Genomic DNA, 26,748 nt, shown 5'->3' on the forward strand with positions numbered 1-26,748 from the left:
GTTTCCTTTATTTGTATTTTGAAGTGAATATTTTGTTAGCTAAAACATTTTAGTTCTGTATAGAATAACGGCATTTTTTGTTTATATCTCGATACTGTCGTGATTTAAGGGAAGGCATACTTATAAAGTTGTAAAAGAAACAATAGGTCTTATTAAACAGGGACAAAAATAGTAACATTTAGCGATTTGCAAAGAATAATCATAAGTAACAGGTACTACTTGTAGTCAAAATTAGTAGCATTTGAAGAAAATAACTTCCTTAAAGTCATGTACGGGCGGTAAAAAACAGCTTGATTTATCATACGTCAAATCGTAGCTCACTACACGTAAAAGCTTACGTAAAAAATTGTCATAAAAATATGTGAACTACGGAATATAGCCTTATCATGAATTGAAAAGAATCATTTAACATTTAACCGCCCGTGCGCGTCTACTCTTAAAATGTTCCAACCATTCTATAACCGAAATAAATGTTATAATTATTTAATCTAACTGTTACGTATACCGTTGCCGTAATTAATTCGTATAATATGAATACAATACTGGTGTTTTTATCACACGAGAGAATCCGGTTCGTGGTGTAAACAGTGCGTTTTGTTTCGTGTGCATTTCAAATTAGCTAATATATTGTATAAAGATCTTGTATAGCATCTAGTTTATATTGTCATTGACCTCTTCGAATTCGATTAGCTTGATATTACATTACGCCGTAGAATGCCCGAGGAATCGACTTACAAGACGGTATAGAGTAACACAGTACTCGTAATGGAATTATAACCGTCTAATTTATTGAGTCGTTTGTATTGATATTAAAATTTGATGTTGGGTAGTTAATGGTGCTTGCAATGTACCAACTCGTATTAGTTAAAATTGCTTTTGAGTTTTTGTTAGTGTTTATAAATTAATGTTAAAGCTCTTCACAGCGAAAGGCAAAACTGATTTTATTGAATTTACACTGAAGTATGTACATATTATCTTGGTTGATTTAGTTGGAGGGTTGTGGTCGTTTAACTCTCGCTTTCCGATGACCAGCCGTGTTGCGAGAGAAGGGGAAGGTAGAGGGTCCGTTTGTAATTACTATTCAGTGCTCGGTTGCGCTGGCGTTTCTTGGCTTTGAGTTGGCGTAGAATCTTTGTTTGTGTAGAATAATTAATATACATATTATAATGTTTTATGTTATCGCGAATAAACCTAAGTCTGTTCCGTTACCGTGAAGGCTGCAGTCTTCGAAAGAAAGAAGAAAATTATAATTTAAAAACTACGATAAAATCCGAAATAGTGTTTTATTCCGACTGAAGTACTACATTTATGGATAAATGTTACTTTAAATAGATGAAATCAGAAATTTACATAGGTAATGCGAAATAAAATACGTCTTGTCAATACACGACATATCAGACCAGAGTGTCAGTACATTTATTTTTTATAGTAGTTTCATTACATATAATTCTACTAATCTATGATCTAACATTTATTTTAGTAACGAAAAAAATAATATTATAAATTATAGTCAAGAAGTTGTTCATCCTTGTAATGAAATAAGTAAAGAATTCAAATTTGTCGATGAAAGTCATCAATTCTTTCAGCATCATTCGAGTGATAGATTAATCGCTTAACACCAATTTCCAACACATTAAGAAAACAAACAGAAAACCCACTTGTACGTTTCTCCGAAGAACTATTAAGCCATTTATCAAACAACCGTCCGATGTTGCGAGAACTTAACCGCACAAAGTTTTCAATGACTCTGCCAAAGTAAAAGTTACCGCTAATGCATGTACGGTTAAACAGCGGTTAAGTGCTCGTATATCTAAAACCGATTAACTGGAAAACGATTCTTGGAATGAAATCGATTTTCGTATTTCAAAATTTCAAATTTAATTCAAAAGGAAAGAATTCTCAGCACCGATAATCATTTGTAGAATTTATAACGTTTTACAAATCGTTGCGATTCCAACTAAACACAAGAATTTAATATCAACTTTTGATACATTGTGCAGAATCGATATCGAAGAACCAACATCGATATTGTGTACTTCTAAGTTCTAAAAAGGTCTCTGCGTAGTGTATATCTTAAAGTTTTAAACTGTTGTGAATCGAGCAAGTTGTGATCTGAATTTATGCACACAGAAAGTACTTAGGTGCTGTCTGCATTGTTAGTGGTGGAGCGTTAAACTGCTCGTTACCAAGGTCTTTACAGAACTTCGAGCACAGAACATTTCTCGTTTACTTAACGTTTTATAGGAACATTGTGTGTAGATGTCTTTGACCAGACAAGTTGAATAAAATTAGCTTATATAATGAGACGTTGAGCTAATTGAAACTAGTTTTCACAGAGATTCTTTTTGTGGTAGATAAGAAATTGTTAGATTTGGTTGCAAACTTCAAGGCACAAACTAAGCATTTTATTATTTTACGATTTAAATCTCGAAAAGAAATGCTAATTGTCGCTATTGTATTGATATTAAAACACGTACAATATATTGCAATCGCCCGTTGATTGAAAAAGAAAAATATAAAAAAATCGCTGATGTTTATCTCTTGTCAGTCAGCATGTTTTTGGGCATCTCTTCATTTACCACCCGGTGCAGTGAGGCCACTTTGCCGTCTCGTCGAAAATAAGAAGACACAGAAACAAATTAAAGCTATGGATAGCAACGAATTCTATGTAAGAGCAAACGATCTTCCATAGTTGATTCACACTATTACAATACTACATGCGGAAACTAATACTTCCTTACTACCAACGTATACTCAGAAACATTTAAATATCCAATAAATATAATATATTTAGCAACAAGAAGCCTATTCAAGGTATTTTCCATAATTTAATACGAAATACTTAACTTCTTTACCTATTTATCAATAGAATTTTTAATAGAAACATAAAGGATCAGGAAATATTTCATTAACGGATTCCATTCGTAAATAGCAACGGATACCTCTGCGCCAAATGTTTCGAATTATTTTGAAATGTGACCTCTTTAAAATATACGAGTACAATATAACATTATCGGGTAAAGGTTAAAGCATTCGTTCCATCAGCGTAATGCGGTAGGCTATTAGAAAAATGAATATTGAATGCGGTATGTTTATTTAATGGAATTATATATCAAATATGTAACTAACTGCCTCTGTGGCATAATTGTCTTACGGTACGACTGCTGGTGAGGTCGAGTTTGATACCCGGGTCGGGCAGTATTCGGTTTTTCTATTCGGTTTCAGCTGGGAGTTTGGAATTTGTGCCCGATATGGCGATAGACTCACCACCTTTCACATCATGGGACGGAGCAAACATGGCCTAACATGGGTACTCTGATTGCAGGTCAGTCTACCAATCCGAGAATCGGGGCAAAGGCGCTTAATAGTTAAATTAGTGTTCATATACTTTACGGAGTACCTCCAAAACTCCGAAATACTCTAACATTTTCATACAACTGAATAACGTGACGAATAGTTTTCTCGTCTGGTGGTTGATATGCGCGTCCATTTCTATTTTGCAACGATTCCACTATGTACAACATTGAACAACGTTTGCTATTTTGAGAAAGTGGTGTTGAATTGCAAACTCCACCGTTATTATACTAGCTATAATACAGAATACATTATAAACTAGAACAAACGCGACAATTACCACTTAAATTATTATGTTGACATCCATACAGAATATTAAGTTATGGTATAAAGATACTGGGAGAGCAAAATTACTCGCCGCTGTCGAGCGTCCTACAATCCTACTATAAACATTGCATTCCATGACGCGAGGGTTAGATTACACTCTCATAGGCACCAATGCAATGCCTATATAATAACTGCAAGCTTTGCTAGCTAATATAGATAAATAACAATTGAAGCAGTCTACAGATATTGGTAACTTTACCATGTGATGGTCAATCGTTATGAAGATGAACAACAATAATCTCTGAAGATGTCGTTGGAGACAAGAATTATCGGGTTTTTAATCTATAAACCCGGCAAACCCTTTTACCCTTTATAAGGGCGACTGTCAAATGACAGGATTTTCCTCAATTAAAAATGTGTTGGTTAGTTTACTCCCCTCGCTTTTATACTCATAAGAAGTAGAGCGAAGTTATTCTTGTATAGAACGGCAAAATTACAATTCACAGAATTTAGACCGCAAAGATTAGTGGACATACTACAGTCAAAAAAGTTCAGCATACTAACAATAAAATCAATCTTCCTACGAAACAGAAAATAGCAAAAGAAACATTTTAAACTTTTATCGTATTCCGCATAGCTCGTTGAGCTGGTTCATATGTCATGACTTCGGCTAGCAAACAAAATGGAAACTGCATTTCTCAATGGCTCGAAAATAAATTTATCACTGAACGGCGACTTGGCGGAAATATCTTGTGTAACTTCATAAATCGGTCAAATAGTTTTCTTCAAAGGGGCTCTGATTGAAACAGAAATGTTTACTACTCTCAATCATATTACAATTTACGATCCGATGAATAGAAAAATCGTAAGGAAACGAATAAACGATTAATATTATGAGAATTTCAATGCTTAAAATATTTAAGTTCGAATTTTTAGTTTTGGCCGAGATTCGAAGTGGCCGTAAAAATTTCACGCGCGTCGATTGACATTTAATGTTAGTGGAGTATTGAGGAACTATTAAATTAGGAACTACGCGACCACATACGCAAATAAAACTGACCAAAACTGAGTAAAATTAATTTGATATGCAGTTTTTCTTTATCACTAAATTATGTTGCAAATTGCAATTCGATTTACGAGGCTTTTTGGTCTTAAAATCGTAGATATTGTGTTATTCTTAATAAGTAAGAACATCGCCGATTCTAAAAGAATCGTAGATGCGGTATTTCAAGGAGTAATAGTTTGCGAGGTAAAGGTTCATTGAATTCTACAATCTCAGACTGCACAAAATGCAACTTTATAGCCAGCACATAAAATGTTCGTAAACAGCGTACCATCTTAGTTAAGTAAGATTATTTATGCTGTTAACAAAAATGCAACTAATTCGGACCTATTGTATCTCTTTCTTCCCAAAACATTAACCATTCCGATGATCGCTTTATAAATCCGGCAAGCAGTGTTAATTCTAATTTACAATTCATCCGATTGCAATTACCGAACCATGTATACCAGAAGGAAATAACTGCATTACAATCTGTCTGATTAGCACGTTATAATTAGCAGAGCAATCGCTGAAAGCCGCTCCATTTATCAATATGCGTGAATCATTCGTATGCTATATATTTGAAGCTGTATTGGGGCTTAATTTTAGCGGAGTATGTAGACCATTTTATCTACATGAATGGTGTCTGTATTGGTATTACCGAAGTGAGTACTACAGTTTCACCAAAATTTACGTGAATTTAGAATGGCCAGTGAGATTCCCGGAGCAAAATACACCCCAATTTTGCATCGTGGCTTAGGTAGTTACTTAAAATTGCGTAGGCCTTTTTTATTAGCCGTTTTTCTGCTTTATGAAATATGGCATTGCCTCGGTAGAGTAGTTGTATTACCGAATGACTGCAGCGCGTCGGGAAGTGATATTGGGTTTTTATATTTAATATCAACCTGGCGCGACGTCTGAAATTTGGGCCTCTGCACCTTGGAGATAATGTGTGTGTATGAAAATGCTTTGAAAAAATATATTTGCCCACATCCAAAAAGCAATTGTCGCATATTGCGTCTCACCAATCAACGAATTTACAGTTCTACTAATTAATTATTATTACTAATTTATTAACTAATTGAACTAATACTCATTGCAAAAAATCATTCCTTTAGGTTAGTTCGGTATCGCAGGACTTTTGTATCAACTAAAGAACATTTTCCCATATTTCGCTTGAAAGAGTTTCGAAGAGACCACTTCCTTTGTCGGGCCAATCAATACTAGAAGTCTAAGTAGTCTTAAAACCCTCTGCTTTTAGAGGCACGCTCGAGTGAACCTTCACTGGTAAACGATTACAATATATAAGAGGATTTAGCAGGTCAGAGTACGCGAAGGGACCGCGCTTTTGACCTCTTAAGATAGTCTAAGCGGTCGTTTATTCAACCTTTAAGGCTATTACCATAGAGAATAAAAATGCCTTATCGTTTATAAAAATTACCATGGACAATATTTCAAAAGAGGGGTGGACAAAAAAGGGGTCGTTTTATGATTGACTGCTTAGCTGTTAGTCTGTGGGATTGTATAATTTTGTTTACGTTGCCAGTAAACATTTTCCGGATTAAAAATCAGTACTAAATATTCCTTAATTTAGTTACAGAGGAGACTCGACTATCTGAACCATAGATTTACGAGTTCGCGCTTATCCAAATTGCCAACTGCGGATGAAACCAGATGAAACTTTAAACTACTTAACCAATTCTGCAAATTCTTCCACTACTTAATACTAAACTACAATACCCCCTTTATGTCAGGAATGGTCAATAACACGGGCGGAGGCGATCGAAAGCTTGTATATAATAATCAATATGTATAACATAGTGTTTCTGCATAAACTCTGCATTACTTATCCGGATTTTTTTATCCAAATCTTATAACAGCGCGGTTAGTTGAGTCTCCACTGTATTATAAGTGTAAATAATTAGAAAACTTAATGTCTGAATGAGACACGAGCTTCCACAGTAAATATGTCAACGATATCTTAATTAAAATCTATATAGATTTCACCTAAATCCTTAATAAGTATAGGTATAACTTGGAATTCAACCTGCGTACGGACTAAATTCATAATATGCGCAGATCGTTTTACGTACCCTTAGGGTTCGTATGCATTACTGATTATATTGCATGATTTATTACCTCCTCTAATCTCTCGGGATATTTTTGATTAGACCTAAATCTAGAAACCTCTCACGTCTTCTCTTAGGTCCCTATTAATCAAAGTCGAACAATTTCATTGTCATAAAAAAGTGATGTAGTTGCGAATTTGCGCGGCATGAGATCTCAAATGTAGGCATGTTCTTAAAATCGTGCGACCGCGCGGTCTCGAGCGATCGTCTGTGAATGAACATTGACAGATGACAACTTTTTAAATTAACAATATGCTTACGCAGGTACCCGCTATAAATTGAAAGGGTTATTATGCAAGAGGATCTATAATGTATTCAGGAATATCAAGTTTTAGATGAGTAGGAGTTGAATTCCTGCAGAAGCAAACAAGATTCACTTTCAAGCATCGAGCGAGTTTAGCTGCTAAAGGAATAATATCAACAAACTTACGTGTTATTACTCGTAAACTGTTGAAACTTCAAGTCCAAAACTCAAAACGAAACTGAACAAAAATATCACAAAACAGTTCTCGCACGCACACAATACGTATACTTTTCACACGAGCAACACAACGAAATCGAACTATTTTATAAAGCGAAACAAACAAAAACGTAATATAAATAGTTGTTTGGGTCGCCGTTCGGCGTTCACTGTCATTCGTAAGTTTGGCGAGTGATACAAAAGTTACGGATGAAAGTATACGATATTAATCCAAGCATTATATTGTGATGAACACGTGAGCGAGGAATGCGCCGGTCGGCAGCCGGCCCGCTTGACGTACGCCGAGTAATGTCAAACCGGCCAGCTGGTTCGAGATCTCTGCCACTCTGGCGGACGAACTCACAACTAACTAGAGCCTTCCGCGCGTACCGTACAACTCAAAACACTCAATTTTCGACCAACGCTCGACACGAACTGAACCGCTTTTTTTTTATTTGAGAACTTATTTTGTTTAATACAGCTATAATAGTGCATATGTTTTTGGTGGTTGGTATTTGGCAAGATTTAACGTTATAAACAATTTAAATACTGACACTTTCTAAGAATTCTCAAATAGATGTTATATTTTTATTTGACACTACACTGAATGTCATACCTAATATCAAAAGTGACCCATTTTCGTCTCGATGACTTCGAACTTTTAAAACGTAATGAAATAAATTATGTCTTAAAAACAAAACCTAGCTAGTAAAAAAAACATTTAATGCGATAAATTAAATTTCCGATCTCAATATGATGTTTAGTGAGCCAAAAAAGACAGCGTCAGCACAATAACATGAATATAAAACTTATCCGTTTGTGGCATTCCGTCTCAAACGGGGACTGCGTGATGGCGGCGCGTCGGCGCTGGGGTGGGAGGATATTGACTTGCGCCGCCGCCACTGCGCATGTACTGAATCATGTGTTTCTGTTTTTAAGCTGTTCAAACACTATAAGAAAAGTATCGTTAACCAGACAACTAAGTCCTTTGACGCTTCGTTTCAAAACACTTCGCCGAGCGTCCTTTGTTTTAAGCCGCCGAAAATCCGTGACCTTGTAATTAATATTATTTTTAGATACCATCATACAGATGGCAATTCCGCTCCGTAACGGTACGTACATTTTTGTCTTGAATGAACGCAGTTCATTACTATTGGTCCGCGTTTCCTTCGAAAGTAGGTGCTAAATGAGTGTGCAGTTTCGAATTCGAATCGATAAAAATAATTTACAAGTTGTTCGCAAGTTATGCGGCCAAAACGTCTGCGAAGTGCAGACAAGTATCAAGATGCAGACTGCTAAGTGTTGGCCCTCCGCCAGCATTCCGTAGTTTTCGTGCGAAACTCCCTTTTTCGTCGGTTTTCGCCTTCGAAGACGACGGACTGAAAGAAAGGGAGCAATTACTTAGATTTATGACTTCTCGATGAAAAACCAGTGTAGCGTCTACAAAGATTTTTCGAGTTCGCGAACAAGGCTTTTCCGACAATCCAAACAGTTCGGGGAGTTCTACTCATTACTTTTGTATTTCATAGTTCTGGGTAAGCTCTTTTCGTTCAACATTAAGTAATGAATTGTCGTTAAAAGAAAATATTAAGTTGGCTTAACATTGTTAATAATAATATTATTATGAGCTATCCACTTGCATATAGTGCTATTAAAATAATAACAAATATTACTGTAAATAAAAGCATGTAGTATATAGGTATTGAAAATATACAAAAAAACACTAAGCGAAATGGATTATGGACTATTAAAATATAAAAAAAAACTAAGGTAATGTCATTCGATCAAAAAAATGGGAAATTACATCAGGTGTAAAGACAATGAAAGTCAGTTGCTTTCATTGGCAGTTTAATGTTAATAAAACCAGATCGAATTTAGGCCATAAGTCCAACTAGGACTAGTCAACACATTTTTATAAAATCCAGTTATTTCTTTATTAAATATTAGCCTTAACATATAAAAGTTTATAAAATAAATATTGTAATATAGAAATACTTTCTGTTCGTATACTTACCTTTTTTAAATTGATAAAACAAATATTCGAACAATATTTTTTCGTAGATCCTTATTGTTAAAAGCGTCCAATTTAAACCATAATAATCCATTAACATAATGGAACTAAAGCAACAAATATAAACAGCCATTAACGCGTTTGTGTTCAGCGTAGTGTTGTGCCAAAACGCTTTCAGTCAAAACGTACGCAAATAACTCGACGCGAGATAATTTTTCCACACATGTACGTAATGTCCATTTACCGCGGGGAGCGTGGGGCAGATCCTCATGGAATGCGTGTTTCTTGAGTTTAAAATAAACGTCTTGCAGGATTTTTGATAAACAGAATCAAAAATATTTTTTTAGGTTAATGATTTTTATGTTTTCGAATTGTATGCCTGCGTTTGTGTATAATAAATACAGACGTTATTCCGGTAGTACTGTATACATTTTGGCTGGATATAAATTGTATAGCGACCATCGCAAAATGGTGTAAATCCTGTAATATGCAGATATTTTTTAAAAATAGGCAGCAACCTTTTTAACAATCACATTTACATCCGAAATAATTACATTATCGTACAAATCGTACATACAATTTGTTCGTGTTAGATTTGAGAGGGTCAAATAATTTTCTTTGTAGTAAAACTTTTCTTTGTTAGCCGAAAGAACGCTTCGGAGTGGGGCCTAAAGTACCTCGTTTTCATTGTATTGTCCCTGATAGCTGTGTTCAAATTGTATGATATCTTGATGGAACAATTCTCCTTGTTCCCCTTATTGTGACGACGATATTATGGGCATAAAATCTAGATGGACATGCGAATGCATGTATTTTACTCTAAATGAAATAAGAATTGTTTGATGAAGATAAGTTTTATAATACAGTGACAAAATTACCCATTTGCCTATTAATACGTAAAAAATATATAACAAGGGCTAGCAAATGAAGAAGTGGGTTGTCTCATAATATAATAATTAGTGCTGTCTACTAATCACACAAAAGTTCAAAGTAATACACTAATATAAGGCGAAGGCATAACAGATTGGGAAAGGGCGGGGAAATTTGAATTACGTATTTTAATCGATAATGAACAATCGATTGACGAGACGGGCATCACTAGCTTGATGGTAAGCGATACGACCGCCCATAAACAGTAGCAACACCATACAGAACTTTGAACTACAAACTATTGCGTGCACTCTACTGCGCCCGTCACCCCGACTCATAAAATGTTAGTCTTATAATGCCTTGTAATTACGCTGGTTCACAGTCCTTCAAATAGGAGCACCACAGTCCACGCACACTGCTGCTTAGCATTCGATATAGACATTGATGGCACTTGGTGATGAGAAGGTATACCCAGATGGCCCATAACATAGAAGAGATCTACTACCAGTGTTTAGCTTTGCCTAATAATTAGAATAACCACACAGTACTTTCCACACTGGCTTAGTACTAGACATTGTGCTTGTACAGTCAGCCACAAAAGCAGCTGAACGAATTAAAAGTTTCACCTCATCTTATACTTTTGTTTTGTATTCAAAACTTGTTTTTTATTAATTAAAATTAACTTCTAAGGGTTTACTTTATTTTAGATAAAGAAAAAATATATTTCGCTTGAAGTCAATGTGTAGAAGCGCTTTGAAGTTTTAAATTCCTTCAACTACTTTTGTGGCTGACTCTACTTATCGATTCGGACTCTTGATTATGAAAGTTTTACCATCAATGTTATTCACAATAATATAGGCAAAATATCGGGCGTAGAAAGAACAGATGTGGCTCTTTCAGGGCTTCCGAAGTTGCACACAAGTTTTTGTGCATTAGTCTGTCCGCGTAATGAAGTTTCTTGGTGTAATGTAAATGTGAGCTGATATGTCGGAAAATGAAAAAAATAATTACTAGATCATATCATTATTTATGACAAACGTTAATAAAAATAATTAAAATTTATTTTACGGAGGGTTAACGCAACCCGTTTTTATTATTACTTAAATTGTGGATGAAGGTTGGCTAATTTGGTAGATACAGGAATTTAATTTGGTCGGTTGGCCCTAATACTCCCATTATTAAAGTAAAAAAAATGCGTTTGACTAAGCTTGATTTTATGAGCTTGATGTAGAGATAATTAAAAATATTTTTGATCGTACAAAATGTTAATTTGATGGTATTATGACCGAACGTGAAATTAAGGAACTTATATTAGAGCTGTTCAAGGAACCAGTGACTAGGTGGGACATATTCCGAAAGAATAGCCGATGTAACATACAGGTACTCCTTATAATATGCATAAATGCGATATGCAAATCGTTGTAATGATTATTTTACATAAGTTACGAAAGGGAAGTCGACAGGAATCGGGTTATCTGGATTCTTCTCCACTGCTAGGAACTGGACTAAAATCTTTACCTTTGCCTTACATCTGTCAACCTTATACCCATATTCTAAGACGTATCCTTTAAATTTCATCAACCTTATTTCAATCGAGGTTACCTTGAGAATTAATTCAAGGAATCCTCGAAAATGGTATTTTTAGTTCAATTTTGAGCTATTCTTGAGGATCCTCTAGTGAGGTTATTAGTGCCCATACCACTTCTATCCAAAATAATCTACATATATAAAAGAAAGTGGTGTTAGTTACACTATTTATAACTCAAGAACGGATGAACCGATTTGCCTGAAAATTGGTGGAGAGGTAGCTTAGAACCAGGAGACGGACATATGATACTTTTTATCCCGTTCCCACGGGAACGGAACGTGACATAAGACGTGTTATAAGAAAGCAAAATTTAGAGAATCCTCGAGAAAGGATAGGTGTTGAGTGACTTTGAGTGGAGGCGATTTTTGCAACTAAGAATACAGATTACCTCCAGTGACGTTGAGTGGAGTCGAGGAATTTTTGAGGAAATAATACGGGTGTTAGTCTCTAATGTAGGTAAATAAATTAAGTGTGACGCTCCTAATAAGTAATTGACTTCTGGGTGGCCATAAAAATTCGAGTCACCCTGATTTATCTACAACATGTATGTAGGTATAATAATAACATTATAAACTAGCTTTTGCTCGCGGCTCCGCCCTGGTAAAATATCCTGCTTTATATTTTATTGGGATAAAATTGAGTCTATTTTTTATGTCAGACCTTTGACACACATTGATGAAAACTGCATTAAATTCCATGCAGTAGATTTTACGTGATTCGTGTACAAACATACAAACAGAGAAATTCTAATACTGTTGTTTTGGCTTCTGTTGCTCCGATAAAGACCTATATAATTTTTTTTTCTTCAATATCTATAATGCATAGACATAAGCCCGTTACAATTTTATCACTACATAGTATAAAACATTATATATAAAAAACAGAAGGCGAGATGGACGTGTTCTATTCCTGCAAACTAAAGGGATCCATTAGAAAAACATCAGATTTCTCAGTTTGTTCATTCCGACTATTGGTCACATAAAATCAGTTGTAAATCAAACATCGGACTTCTATTCCGTAGAAAAATGAGCTCTTGATGAATGCATTTTGATCAGAAGCTATGCTTCGAATAAAATGGTAACAAATTCGTTTACAAGTTTATGAAGTGATGTGATTAAAATCCGCTAGATGGCATTCTCTTTACTTGTCTCAAGTTGTAAACTTGAATATGAAATAAGTGTTAGTATTAAACAAAGATGGCGCTGTAAGCAAATTGAATTTAGTTGATAAATAAAATATTTTTTGCACTGGATGCATAGAGTATTTTAAATTATAGACTGCTTCAGTCTACCAGTCTCAAACTCTCAGAGTTAGTAGAGTAACTTTTTTTTATTCTATTATAGAGATAAGTAGAAGGTCAACGAATATTATTATTGAGGCTGAATAATTTCCAGTACAACCCCTTTGCCAATGTATACTTATCATTTTCCTTCAAGTTAGTGATTGTTTTAACATGGTATTAATAGTTCGTGAAGATCACACACATTTTGAAACTATTAAAAATAGAACAGGCAGTAGCCAAAATACCTTTCTATAATCGTTAGCGCAAATGAAAAACAAAAAAAATATGGGAGTGATATTTCCTAGCGATAAGTCTATCGATAGGATATATCATTCCTATACATAATATTAGCGTTAATGATTGTGGCATATTGGTTACGGCTCCAGATGGTTACAATAATTATAAAAACTCGTATAACTCTGCAACCTTCATGCTGGAATAGAGATACAACTTAAGGATATGCTTTGTTCATATGTTTTATTCTACTTAAACGTGATAGGGCATAAATTCTAGTGACCGGGCTCATATTGAGCAGAAAAACCCATTAACGCTTTGCCAGACCCGGGATTGGAATTCTGGACCTCAGAGCCGTGTCATACCGCACAATACAAATACACCATCGACATTATCTTTTCTAACATATTGCAGAATAATTTAGGCTTTAGTTAAAATTTTTAAACCTGAAGATCTCATAACATTCAAATTAAATCCAGTTTTTCTAGCAGTTTACCGTGCATAACTCTGGTATAAAAAACTAATTTGTCATTTGCGCAATTAAACCTAATTGCACAAAGGCCGGGCGGTTCTCGACGTAAATGGACATTCGGAGTTATTTCCCAACTTAATCTTAATACATGACAATGTTATCATTGTGAGTTATTTACCTTCATAATTTTAATATTACAGGTCTTTGTATATTATCTTTGCAATGTTTCGACTATCTAATGATAATGATACGTATAATAGGTATGTAAAGTCAGGCATAAAAGTAACTTAACAAATTAAAAAACTTCGAAACGTTTTGACACATTTTTTCAATCGAAATATTATTTTTCTTTATCTAAGATGAAGTAAAGTCTTTAAAATTTATTTTAGTTTATAAAAAATGATTGTTGGAACGGACACTTAAGTTTAAAGGCGACTTGAAATATTGAATATGTTTAACTAATTTTGTGGCTGACTGTACTATGTAGGTCAGTACAAATACAATGTCGACCCTAAGTCTATACATTGCGTTACTTACACACTCACTGCGTTACTCGACCTCTTTTTATATGAGCAGGGCAAAGTGATCTCATTGTATCTGATGGTAAGTGTGTAGTATGCACATAGACCTGGCGTGGTGTAGTGGATAGTAAGAGAAGTGTGGTCCCCGCGCCAGGTTATTATACTGGCTTATTTGAACCAGATATACACAGGCTGATCCTAGAACGCGACACATTTAAGTGGGCCACTACGGCGGGTTTTAACACCTTGTGTACGGTGATCTCTACCCAAGGGGATAATAAATATATCCCTTAAGGCGATACCTCAAGGTCCATTTTCATACATTTTGTTTCGGCTTTAATCTGGGTAACTAAACAAGTATTGGCAAGTAAAGAATTTTAATTCACGTCTAGTTAGTGATTAGTTCTCGCAGTTGAAAGAAAAACGTAAAAATAATTAATATGCATGGATATTTCGGCCTTTAAAATTTCGTCCTATTAAATTAAAGGTGAAACAAAATGTATGAAAATGGACCTTAAGCTATAACCTTAAGTAGTAACAATCAATATATTATGTGTTAAACATAATACCATTATTGTGATTACTAAACAGTAAATATCAAACCATTATATTGTACGTATGTTCTAACATGACAACGAAGTAGAGATTTATACTCCGTTCGTACTTCATGTTGACTCGTAATGAATAAGCGTGAAAGACTGCCGTTGAATCATACTTTTCTATTCAAGGAATAATATTAAAGATAAAAACATTAAAGATAAAGTGAGAAGTTCCCTGAATCGTTGTACTGGGGCTGTATCCTAGTCTTTCTACCATCATTAACACGAATAGAAACTTCTGGTGGTAGGTCTCTCATACGTGAGAGTTCGCTTGGGTAGGGACCACCGAAATTTCTTTTGTGCCGCTAAGCAGTGTGTGTAGTGTGTAGTCACTGTAGTGTTCTGGTTTGAAGAACATTGTAGCCAGTGTAACTACTGGAAATAATAAGATTTAACATCTCATGTCTCAGGATGGCGAGCGCAGTGGAGTATCAAACAATACCTTGTAATTCAAGGTGTTGGATGGTTTTTCTACTGTTTATGGGCGGTTGTATCGCTTACCATCAGGCTAACGGCAAGCTCGTCTCATCATTCAAAGCAATAAAAAAATATGTACGGGAATGACGCATCCTATAGACAGAGTTTTCTGTAGCCTCTTTATGTCCCAAATAAACGCGACTCGTAAGTCGATGTCGTTTAATTTTGATGTTTATGATTGATCGAGAGACCAATGCGTCGGTCACGTGTTAGTATATCAACCAATCACAATAAAACGAGACGCAGTCATGTCGTATTTTTTTGCCACATTCTCAGCATACTGATCCACTTTTGTTGGAAAGAGATTTGTATAAAGCGATAGATGTAAGTCATGTTCTACTGTGAACTAAATAGCTTCGTTTAAATCCGAATACATTTTATATGATTTAGATTACAGACAAAACAACTTTAATTGTGATTTTTTTAAATTCTTTTTATTATGCTTATGGTTCACGCGCCTTACTAAAAATTTTTACACGCATTAAGATTATAGATAATATGTTTGTTATTTCGGGTTAATCTCCGTCATAATTCATTTTGATGGGATTTTCGTTGGAGGGTAAATATTAAAGGAAGATCTTTTCATAGAGAAATTTAGACTATTTCTGTACCTTCTGTTCTTACTTCTGTAATGACAAATTAGTATTCCCTGAGACTCGGCGAGCTTCACTGCTCGGTGTCATAAAATGCGTGCCACTGCTGATCCTGGCTTACAGGAGTTGTAGTGGTGGGTGTGATGGCGGGAAAGTCTCTACCTTTGTAAATGTAAATGTAAATTTTAAATTGTGTAAATTTTATGGAATTTTGCGTAATTTTTTTTAAAGGATTGTTAGAGCCTCAAAATGATTATTGTCGTTCTTGCTTGCATCATTTTCTTCTAAATTAAGCTACCGAGTGCCAAAGTATTAAAATATGTCCACCAACGTTAAGTCTAACAAATGACAGTGACAGCATGAGCTCTAAATCTCGAAAGACGTTATGCATAAAATTTAAACAAAGGATTTTGAAATCTAAATTTTGATCAACTACTTAGGATTAATTTAACTGTCATTTGACATTATTGGAGTTTAGACCCCTTTTATTTCTAAAATCAATTTAAAAACATATATCTTAGTTGTATACGTTATATAAGGAACTCGTTTGCAAAATTTCATGATTCAGGAATCTTCGTGTTAAGCCGAGTTGTTTGTCATTGTCAAGAAATTCATAAAGTAAATATGTCTTTAAGGCTCGTTACGCGATATTGCAGTAAATGTGAATGGTGAAATCTATACTTATTATATAAAGCTGAAGAGTTTCTTGTTTGTTTGTTTGAACGCGTTAATCTCAGGAACTACCGGTTGAAATTGAAAAATATTTTTGTGGTGGATAGCCCTTTGTTCGTGGAGTGCTATAGGCTATGTGTCATCACGCTATGACCAATAGGAGCGGAGCAGTAATGTCTAATCTCAGGAACTATCGGTTCGAACTGAAAAAATCTTTTTGTGTTGGATAGCCCTTTGTTCCTGGAGTGCTATAGGCTATATATCATTACGTTATGACCAATAGGCGCAGAGCAGTAATGGCTAATCTCAGGAAGTATCGGTTTGAACTGAAAAATTATTTTGGTGTTGGATAGCCCTTTGTTCCTGAAGTGCTATAGGCTATATACCAATAGGAGCGGAGCAGTAATAAAACATGTTGCAAAAACGGGGAAAATTTATTAGATTCGAGAGCTTCCGTTGCGTGCGTTGCGTAGACGGTTAAAGTTATGCAACAATGATGTATGGCGGGATTGTTCCTCTTGAAAAATTCTAAAAAAATATATTATAAAAACAAAAGTCCCCCGCTGCATCTGTCTGCCTGAACGTGTTAAATTCAAAAACTAGCCAACGTATTATGATGAAATTTGGTATGGAGACAGTTTGAGACCCTTGGAACGAACTTGAAGAACATAGGCCTTCGGGAAAATATATAATGTAACTTTTATAACGGAAAACTTTAGCCCGAAAAACTTAATAACGCGGGCGGAGCCGCGAGCAAAAGCTAGTATAATATATAGGTGTAAATTCACTGGTGTTATAGGATATAATTTATATCCGCCCGGATAGCGACCACCGTACACAAGATGTTAAAACCCGCCATAACGGCCCACGTTAGTGTATCGTGTTCCCGAATCAGCCTGTATATATCCGGCTCCAACACGGCATAATTGTGTCGACTGTCGAGGGTTAATCATCTCTCGTCAGTCGCCATATTGGACCCCACTCCAGTTACCATCAGGTGTAGTGAAGTCACTTTGCCTTGCACGTATGAAAAAAACAACAAAAGTCAAGATCCCAAATAATTGTTAGAACAGATACATAGTATAAGCATTAACTGCCTTATACAGAGCGGATAACATAAACTTGGACATTAAAAGCAAGTCTTCAACAAATTATTGATGTTATGTCAAATTAAAGGCAATTCCATTTCATATCTCGTGAGGTTAACCGCACTATGATCGAAACAATAAACATTTCGATGAATTAATCTCTACATTGATATTATGCCACCATTGTTTATAACCTATTAAATTATTACAAGTCCTTATAAAGGACTATTTTTGAAAGTATTACGAGTCCCTATAAGGGACTATTTCTAAAAGATTAAATGATTTTTTAAGATGGAAATAAAACTATTTTATAGACATTATAATTCAATAGATAAATATTTTGAAAATAAAAGTAATTGTAAAATGGAGGTACATATTGGAACGTTGTTTTTTTGAACAACCATCACCTCATTCCCCCTGTGACCATGAAGGCTGCAGTCTTTGAATCGTCAGGAGAAAATTATAAAATAAAAAACCGCGCTTAAATTCGTAATATACTTTTATTTCAATGTCTAACCGTCGCGTGAAAATAAGAAATCATTATGACTTTTTAATATAATACAGTATCTCAGTTGCTTGGAATAAGTAATAGTGATGAGGAAACAAGATATCAATTATTATACCTATTTATGTATGAGAAGTTTATTATATATTTTACAATTTCTACACAAATGAATGATGTAAAATTAAGGAAATCCCCACAAATTATGTACTTTGTCTTTATCGTGTTTACACTTGCTTGTCTAAGCATTACTCACACTACGTCAGAAATAAAACCGCAATTATGTACTTTCAGTATAGTTAGTCTTGTAAAATCACTTACCTTCACAGTTCACATGTTCTTATATCTTTTATCCCCAAAGGGGTATGCAGAGGGCAACTAATGCATATATGTAATTATTCGCCACGTGTGGAATATACGTGGCGGATACTATGTGATAGGGGGCGAGTCGAACGCCATATCGACAACAAATTCCAGACTCCTTCTACTGAGCAGAATGACCTTTTTACATGACCCTGAAATCGAATCCGATACCATAGAAATGCAGTTCTAACGCAATACAACAATGCCACTAATTGAGTGTTAAGATGCATGTAGGCCGAAAAGGTATACCAAAGTACTAAGATTGTTGAATATGGCCTTTATTAATATTGATATAAGGAGACTGGCAATAAATCGTTAGATAATACAACGTTATTAACATACGAGTGTTTACCCTTCACGGCTAGCGAAATATGTGATATTTATTCTTCAGGAAATATATCGCTTTATTGGGTACTAGTAGTTGCTCGTGGTTCTGTTCACATTCAATGTAGAGAGATAAATAGCCTTGAAAAGTAAGAGATTTAGGTAACGTAACTTGTATTAGACAAAGAATTTTCAAAATTGGGCTAGTAGATTCAGAGATAACAGATAAAGCTTGAATACTCAAAACAAGCGTTACCTATTTATATTTTTACACAGAAGTATTTTATTTGTTAATGAGTTTATTTTAAATTTTTATTCTGTATTGGTTAGTGTCACTACATAGGAAATAAGAGTTAAAAACCAAAACTGCAAGTAACAAAATCAGCCGGTAATGAGAGGTTTACTGAATGAAAAATGCAACGTTAATTTGTTTCTAGGCTAGTGGTACATACGAACATTAATAAATTAAGAAAAAATATATCTGCTTGTTTTTCCTAGGATGTTATATGTTCAGTGTCTAATATAATGACATTTGCGCAGTTTTATTTTCCAAATTATTTATTAATATGTATACTAGTTGTCCCGTGGTCGAAATTCGACCGACGAATTTAATTATTTTTGTCACACATTCTTTAACTTAAGTCTTTTTCTGCACTCCTCTATGAACTTTAATTATGTCAAATCTCACACTCCTCCATATGCGAAATGTGCATAAGAAGAGTTATAAAGAGTGTTCTTCGCCTATTCATATGTTAATTATAGTCTACCAAATGTTTTAAAAACAATAGTACATCAGAGTAAATATTCGTGACGTTCGTAAGTATTTGTTCACGTTATTTCCAAGCATAAATTCTTTTTAAAATGACACATTTATAAAAGTAGGTATCGAGGTCTAGAACGAAAGTAAGTGCTCTTGAATTAAGAAAGAATTTAACACATTGCGTGTTTGAGTAAATTGCTCTTTTGGAATCTGTGAAAACACTTAAAGCATTTTAAATGAGCATACACAAACGTTTCGTATCGTCTTGCAATATCGCAAGCAAATACATTTAGCTACTTACTGAATTGAAACTTGGCCCCAAAACTCCGTCTTTTCTCTCTCAACTTATTCTTAAGTATCCTCCTCTTCAAGCGGTTGAGTACCACGTCAGCTTCGTCGACACTCTCCGAGGACGAAGTGTGTACGACCCGAATCATCCCACTCACTGAATGTCTCCTCGTCTTTGTAAACACACTTTGCCTCATCTCGATTTCCGATATGCCACGTCTATACATTTTCAAACGTTTCTTCATTTCGCAATCGGCCGCGACATCTGTGGGTATGTTAATAAATTCATTGTCAGACGTGTTGTCCCCCAAGTTGAGGGATGTTTTTCTCGAATTACATTTGGAATTTTTTCTCCGGTTGAGTTCGTGAGAATTCTTGGATTCGATTGTTCGTCGCCGGTGTAAAGCAAACCAATTCGGATTAGAGTTCACTCGAGCGGATAAGCTTTTCAAATAGGTGTTAAGGAACGGTACCTTATTCTGCGGGGGATTGTACATAACACCAGATTTAGAGCGATGTAACGCGTCACTTCCAGGCGATTTTATCACCTCTCTCAACGTTGTATCATTGAATGATTGTGATTTATGTAGTGGCGAAACCGATTCGTTTCCATTGTTTGGTGTGTTTGCATCTACCGTTGTTATAGGTTCGGTTAGTGACGATTTCGATGAATATTTAATGCTACTGTCGGATAATCGCGCGCATTCGGGACATATTTCACCATTTTCTTTATAGTTTAACGTTTGGTTAACTTCTTCACATGTCTCATTGTCAGAACTTTTGTAACTACTCACTTCGCTAAAACCTTCGGATTGAAAAGGAGATGTCTCGATACTATTCGCTTGTAAAAAGTGTTTATTAACAGTAAGTGTTGCTGGAATGTTGGTGACGCCGCATTCGTCTCGCACTACGTACCTTCTATTTATATTTGTCACGTTATCGCCTAGTATCACAGGTGTTTTGTACACGCGCGTATATACTTTACCGCCTGATATTGTGTTGTGTTTTTTAAGATTTTTTTTGCCTATAACGTGTCTAAAATCTTTTTCGCGTAATGATTGAGTTGGTCTCAGCGCTCCATCAACAAAATCGGAACTTTTTATGGACACATTTTCGTCATTTGTTTCGACGAGTAAATTTCCTTCACAATCAAAAAGTTGTACGGTCGGAAACCTTATCCCGGGAGAGAGATTTCGCGTCCGTAACTCCCATTTCTTTTGATTCGGTTTTCTCAATTGAATGCGAATGATATTATCGTCGATTATCGGGCCGTCACTATCACTGGAGTTGTCCTTTCCCGCCATCTCACTAACACTAGACACGCGTTGAACTAATTCATCACAATTTGAAAATTGAAATTACATTGTTCACGGGCGTGCTAATTTGTTTGTTTACAGTCAGCTGTTCCTATATACACTGGCATATTGCCAGCCGAAACAATCCGGCATTCACTTTAAATAGCACCAATGTCAATTATGTTTTTCAAACGAAAATAAGCGTGAAACGCGGATAAAGGTTCCATATTTGTGTGAACACAAGCATCGGCACCAGTCACTTAGCACACTGTAAAATGATTACTGAACATCACACTGTAACGAGCTGGATGATGTTGAAAACTATTGCATAAGTTCGCGCGAGTGTGTAGATTGCACCAAATTGCACCGTCTAATGACTTTGACGTCGATGGTTTTAATTCGTCCGCCTCGCAGATAGATCGGTGATGGTTGGCGCTTTGCGTAATTTCCTCTCCCGAACGCTTTTCCTCCGGGAAACAATCCGGGAGGCTAATCGCGTGGGGTTTTGGACGTACGCGACACCGAACATTTCTGCACTGAGAGCAAACAGCTGAATAGACGCGAGAGACTATAAATAGAGAAGGAACGAGACGGCGATCTGGCCGGCTCCCCTTGAACCTAGCAGTATTGTGTTAGCAAACGGCAACACCACGTAATCTGTGACGTGAGCGCGTGCAACAACTGTTCGCACTGACACAGTTTCACGTTTGACCAACCGACGCGGCCATATGCAGTCGTGACTAATAGAAACGCAGATGGTATTTTATATAATAACTCACGTGCCTTACACAGATTCACCTGCCGACCGTGGGGATTATGTTAGTGTTAGGGATTATTGATATTAAACAAGCCACGCGCCGGCCATGGATTTGGTTTGCTCAGTCGAATAGAAACCAATATTGCCTTTGTTCCATAGTTCAAATTTATTAATCGGCTTTAAACGGCCCATTTATTCGCAAATGAATTCGATTATCGGCCAATTAAACTTTTTGGTTGATCACTAAGTATCAACGTTGTACAACATAAGATTATTATATCGGTGCAAATAGGTATTGACGAATCTGTGACCTCGGCGTCTGGCGATTGTGAGTAAGCCGAGGCGGATTTAATCTAACAAAGATTAACAGTAAGCGATCTTACGTGCTCTTTATAAGTGGAAATTGCGTTAACAATTGCAATTTATGTCTATATGTATTGATAAATAGCAGTGATTGCTTAGAAGTGGTTCCAAGGTTCGAAGTTCAATATTAAGTGTAATTCATATTTGACTTTTTGAACTTACAGTAAATTCATTATCAATAATTATAATGGCTTGCTTTAGTTATGAAGGGAATCATGTGAAAGTATTTCGAATAAAGACGAAATCTGATGTGATGTAGACGGAATCCGAGATATAGCTTATGTTATCAAAACAAGAAAATATATTTTTCTATAGAGGATAAAATATATAAGAGTACATAAAATTATTTGAGGTATAGTATATACGCTAGAAATTGCATTCTTATTTTTATTAAAGGATAAATTTCACTGTACAAAGTACATTCCTTTACCCATTATTAAAATACTTGGAATTATATTATGCTTAGCGTTTATTCATCTATTTATATTTTTCCTTATTCCATTTCATAAAGAATCTTCAATCCTTTGATATTTAAAAAGTTCTATGAATTATGAAGGTGTTCCACGTTTGTTTGATATTAGTTCCTTATTAATTCATTTATTATAATCCTTATTCTATTCTACTATTTTACCAATCTTCCAGTTACTTACATTATAAATGTGAAAACTGAAAAAAATATTTGTATGTTTGTCAGAATGCAAATGACAATATTTGGCTCATCGTTATTATTAACTTATTTTTACAATGTAAAAACACATAAATAGGGTTTTCATTCGGGGAAAAATATTTACCCGGCAACCACCGACAACATTTAGCGTAAAACAGTTATAACACCCAAATAAAATATCCTAAAATCCCAAGTATAGATAGTCGATCCTACTTTAATTCCAGCAAGCCAGCTTAAACCACGCTGTTAACCAAAATGTTAGTTAGATATCTGTTCAAGCTACGTCTAAACTGTGGTAGATTGGTTGTCATAACTTTGCCGAACTGTTTCGGCACATGGGCGTACGAGGTTCTTTGGCACTTCGAACCACGTTAATGGTTCGTAGTTTACGGTTCCTGTAGATTAAATCCTTTATTATGTTGTTAATTGTTAGTATATCGCTACGTGAATATTTCACACGGTAAGTACGCTAGTGCCGACGCGCTTAGTGAAATATTCGGCGTTCATATCCTATGGATTTAATTTAGTTAGTATTATAATTTGAAAATAGAACAAAATGAAGGTGTTCGAGAATGTAATTATTATCTGAAATTGTTGTAGCTTTATCGCTATTTTCAATAAACGATTCCAAACGCTTTTTTCTAACTGACAATGGACCAATGAGAACAAAGTATTTTTGACATGCTTACAAATGAGTTGTTTTGATTCGATTATTCTCAGAATCGGATTGAAGATTGAGTTTGGAATCGTTTCTTGAATGTGCTATAAGTAAATTGGGAATGCACCAGTTACGTTTCTTCTTAATTTCAGACGCACCGAGTAATTAGTATGTACTAAATAAAAGAGTTAATATATCAAAACCTACTTATAATTAAATATTCCATAAAATTTTAGTATTGTTGGTTTCTTTCTTATAAATGTGGAACCAACAATGTATTCTAATTCAGTCGGCAACCGCAGTAACACAGTAGACCATAAATTATGCTTGCCATGACGTTACATCTGATTTTGGACATGCACGAAACTAGTTTCCTTTTGTATTTAAAATAGGCCGTATTTACTATTCCTTAAACTATAATTCTGTAATATTTCTTTACTTACCTAAAAATGTCTTACTGCGCGGTAGGAGCTTTGCCTAAATACTTTTACTGCCAGCAAGGTTTATAGTAGTTTTGACTGCCTCGGTGGCGTAGTTGTATTGTATGTCCGGTACAATAGCGCTCTGAGGTCCTGGGTTCGAATCCCGGGTCGGGCAAAGTGATATTTGGGTTTTTCTGCTCAGTATCAGCCCGGAGTCTGGAATTTGTGCCCGATATGGCGATAGGCTCGCCCCCTATCACATCATGGGACGGAACATACTTGGCGAAAAGTGGGTGCCCTAGTTGCGCCTCTGCATACCCCTTCGGGGATAAATGCGTGATGTTTATGTATGTAGGTTTATAGTATTATCAAGATTACGGTGAATGGCAAGCTAGTTTCTACATTCAATGCAATAAAAGTTTAAAAATATTATTTAATTCTGGCTTCTTTTTATTGTATATCGTTGTTGTGAACGCTGTAGCCTACTGTTAATACTAGGAACAGGCCTTAACTCGAACGGAGCTGTAGCCAAAGCTATTGTTACTAAATGACTTCTATCGTATCTTGGACAACGCGATGAAGCGATGAAAGACTGTAGGAAGAATTTTTTTTATAGTTCTATGGTATAATGGTCACTTGTTTTGAACCTCGATACAAAAAGGGGTGTTATAAGGTCCGAACCTTGGGCTGGGGAGATGATAATTCTTCGCCCTGCAGTCCTCCGACGCGACGTTAGTATCAAAATAATACTGGGTTCTTATTATACTATATAAAGAAAAAACTCATTTTATTCCTTATCTTTAGAGATTTATATTTTTTTGTTGTCCGCGCTGTTTAAACTTTTATTAGTTTTCATACAGTTTTCATAGTTTTTATATTATACGTTTACATTTATATTATTTCTGTAGATGTTTAGGTGTAATTGTACTTCATAAAAATACAATAAATGAATACATTGCATTTCGTAGGTGAGATGTGGAGCGAGGCACTTCCACAGACGCAGTATTGCAATGATTTGTTTCCCGCCATCTCCCTTGCGCTATTCGCTAGTAAATGCCTCTACTAAATAACAGCCACACGTGAGTTCACGTGACGCGAGCATATGCTCACATTTCCGCGTTCTTTTATGTTTTTCATAATACGTACTCAAAATGGCGACAATTTGCAACACAGACATAGTAAATGCGAATAATGTTATCATTTGTATTATTTATATACCAGCACGGCTAAGTAATCCCACGGCACGTCGTTTTAAGTGGAGTGGGGTCCAATAGAATGTCGACTGATGCGTGATGATTGCCCCTCGGCAGTCGAAATACATATTTGTACTGTATGAACGAGCTTGCTCGACTGATACTAATGTCTCAAGAAGAAACTTGAAGTAACCGCATTTGGGTTCGATACGGTCAGTGATATTATCGACACCAAAATATTTATTTTGCGTTATGTAAATACATCTCTTCCCATCCTATATTATTCTTTTCCTCAAGGTCTACAATGCACCTGCAATTCCTTTATTACTGTGGGTGTCTACAGGCAACTGTCATCACTAATTGTAAGGCAACTCGCTCGCTTAACACTTTAACTGAACAGAAAAGAGAGTTCTGTGTATAGTATCTTCAATTATACGTCTCTAATCCAAACTAGGAAGCATTCATGTCTGTCATTCCATCTGGAAACGCCCACTGCTTGCACTATACATTTCCAGAAATCTTTGTACCACGTATGTGTTCACTCTAAAATGAACTTTCTCCAACTGAGTTTCCTCAGCACTGTTAATTCATCCAACGAGGAAAAAAAATACAGTAGGTAGCGGCTTAGCTGTGCCCCTAGCATTGCTGACGTTTATGGGCGTCGGTTACCGCTTACCATCAGGCGGGCCCTTAGCTCGTTTGCGTTCGGAGGCAATAAAGAAACAACTAAAATGTCAACTCACATATAATGTAAGTATCAAAATATCATTTTACTTGGAGATCAATAAGAAATTTCACATGCTTTCATAAAAGTAGTATTATCAAGGCCACACACCCTTCAAGAATTTTCAACAATTGAAAGCAAGATTCTTTTATTTTTCCAAAAAATAATGTGAGTTACCATACAAAATTGATTATGGAAAACCCTTTTCAATGTCTCGGCAAGATTTGTATTGTACTATTCATATTAAATCATAGCTCTTTGCTATATAAAGATCACCAGTAATTTGAAATTATGATTGTATCCTAATTTTTAAGAAAAATATATAACTAACAATATAGAAGCATAATATTATGTCTGTGTATTTGTAGCTAGCTTTAGAAAGCGACAATTTAAATGAGATTGTTCGACGCGCCCACAAGTACTTTAAAGGATATAGAAATATCATGTTTCTCTGTCGTTTATACGGAAACACAGGATTCCAATTTTATAAACAGGAAATAAAATGTCACTCGCGTTATTATTTCTCCATTTTAGAATTTATATTCGGGTTTTCTTTTTATTTCGAAAACATTTTACGTATTTCTAAACACATACACTCGCACTTCTTTTATTCCCGAAGAGATACGTAAAGACGCAACTACGGCACCCACTTTTTAGCAAATGTATTCTGTTTCATGTTGTGATGGAACATCTTCCATAACAGAGCATAATTACTTCCTATATTTTAATTTAAATTTATTCCTAGTCGTTAAACTTATACTCCTCAGGCAATC

At 35.4% G+C, this 26,748-nt stretch overlaps 1 protein-coding gene across 3 annotated transcripts in view; it reads right to left on the reverse strand.

Annotated features, from left to right (window-relative positions):
• LOC119193391 overlaps window positions 1-21,868 on the reverse strand; it is a 40,464-nt gene extending 18,596 nt beyond the window's left edge. Inside the window, exons 1-2 of one of the 3 annotated variants that reach the window (XM_037446986.1) lie at window positions 19,910-21,868; window positions 18,153-18,676 (exon numbers count right to left, since the gene is read on the reverse strand). In XM_037446986.1, the coding sequence (XP_037302883.1) occupies window positions 18,591-18,676; window positions 19,910-21,200 (1,377 nt within the window). In that variant the 5' untranslated portion in view covers window positions 21,201-21,868 and the 3' untranslated portion in view covers window positions 18,153-18,590. Of the gene's footprint in view, window positions 1-7,222; window positions 7,600-18,152; window positions 18,677-19,909 lie in introns of those variants that run through there. The other 2 variants (XR_005113941.1, XM_037446982.1) reach the window with 2 other exon arrangements.
• Between the last annotated feature and the right edge of the window lie 4,880 nt (window positions 21,869-26,748).

The sequence above is a fragment of the Manduca sexta genome, unplaced genomic scaffold (genome assembly GCF_014839805.1).
Source record: "Manduca sexta isolate Smith_Timp_Sample1 unplaced genomic scaffold, JHU_Msex_v1.0 HiC_scaffold_47, whole genome shotgun sequence".
NCBI classification, from domain to species: domain Eukaryota; kingdom Metazoa; phylum Arthropoda; class Insecta; order Lepidoptera; family Sphingidae; genus Manduca; species Manduca sexta.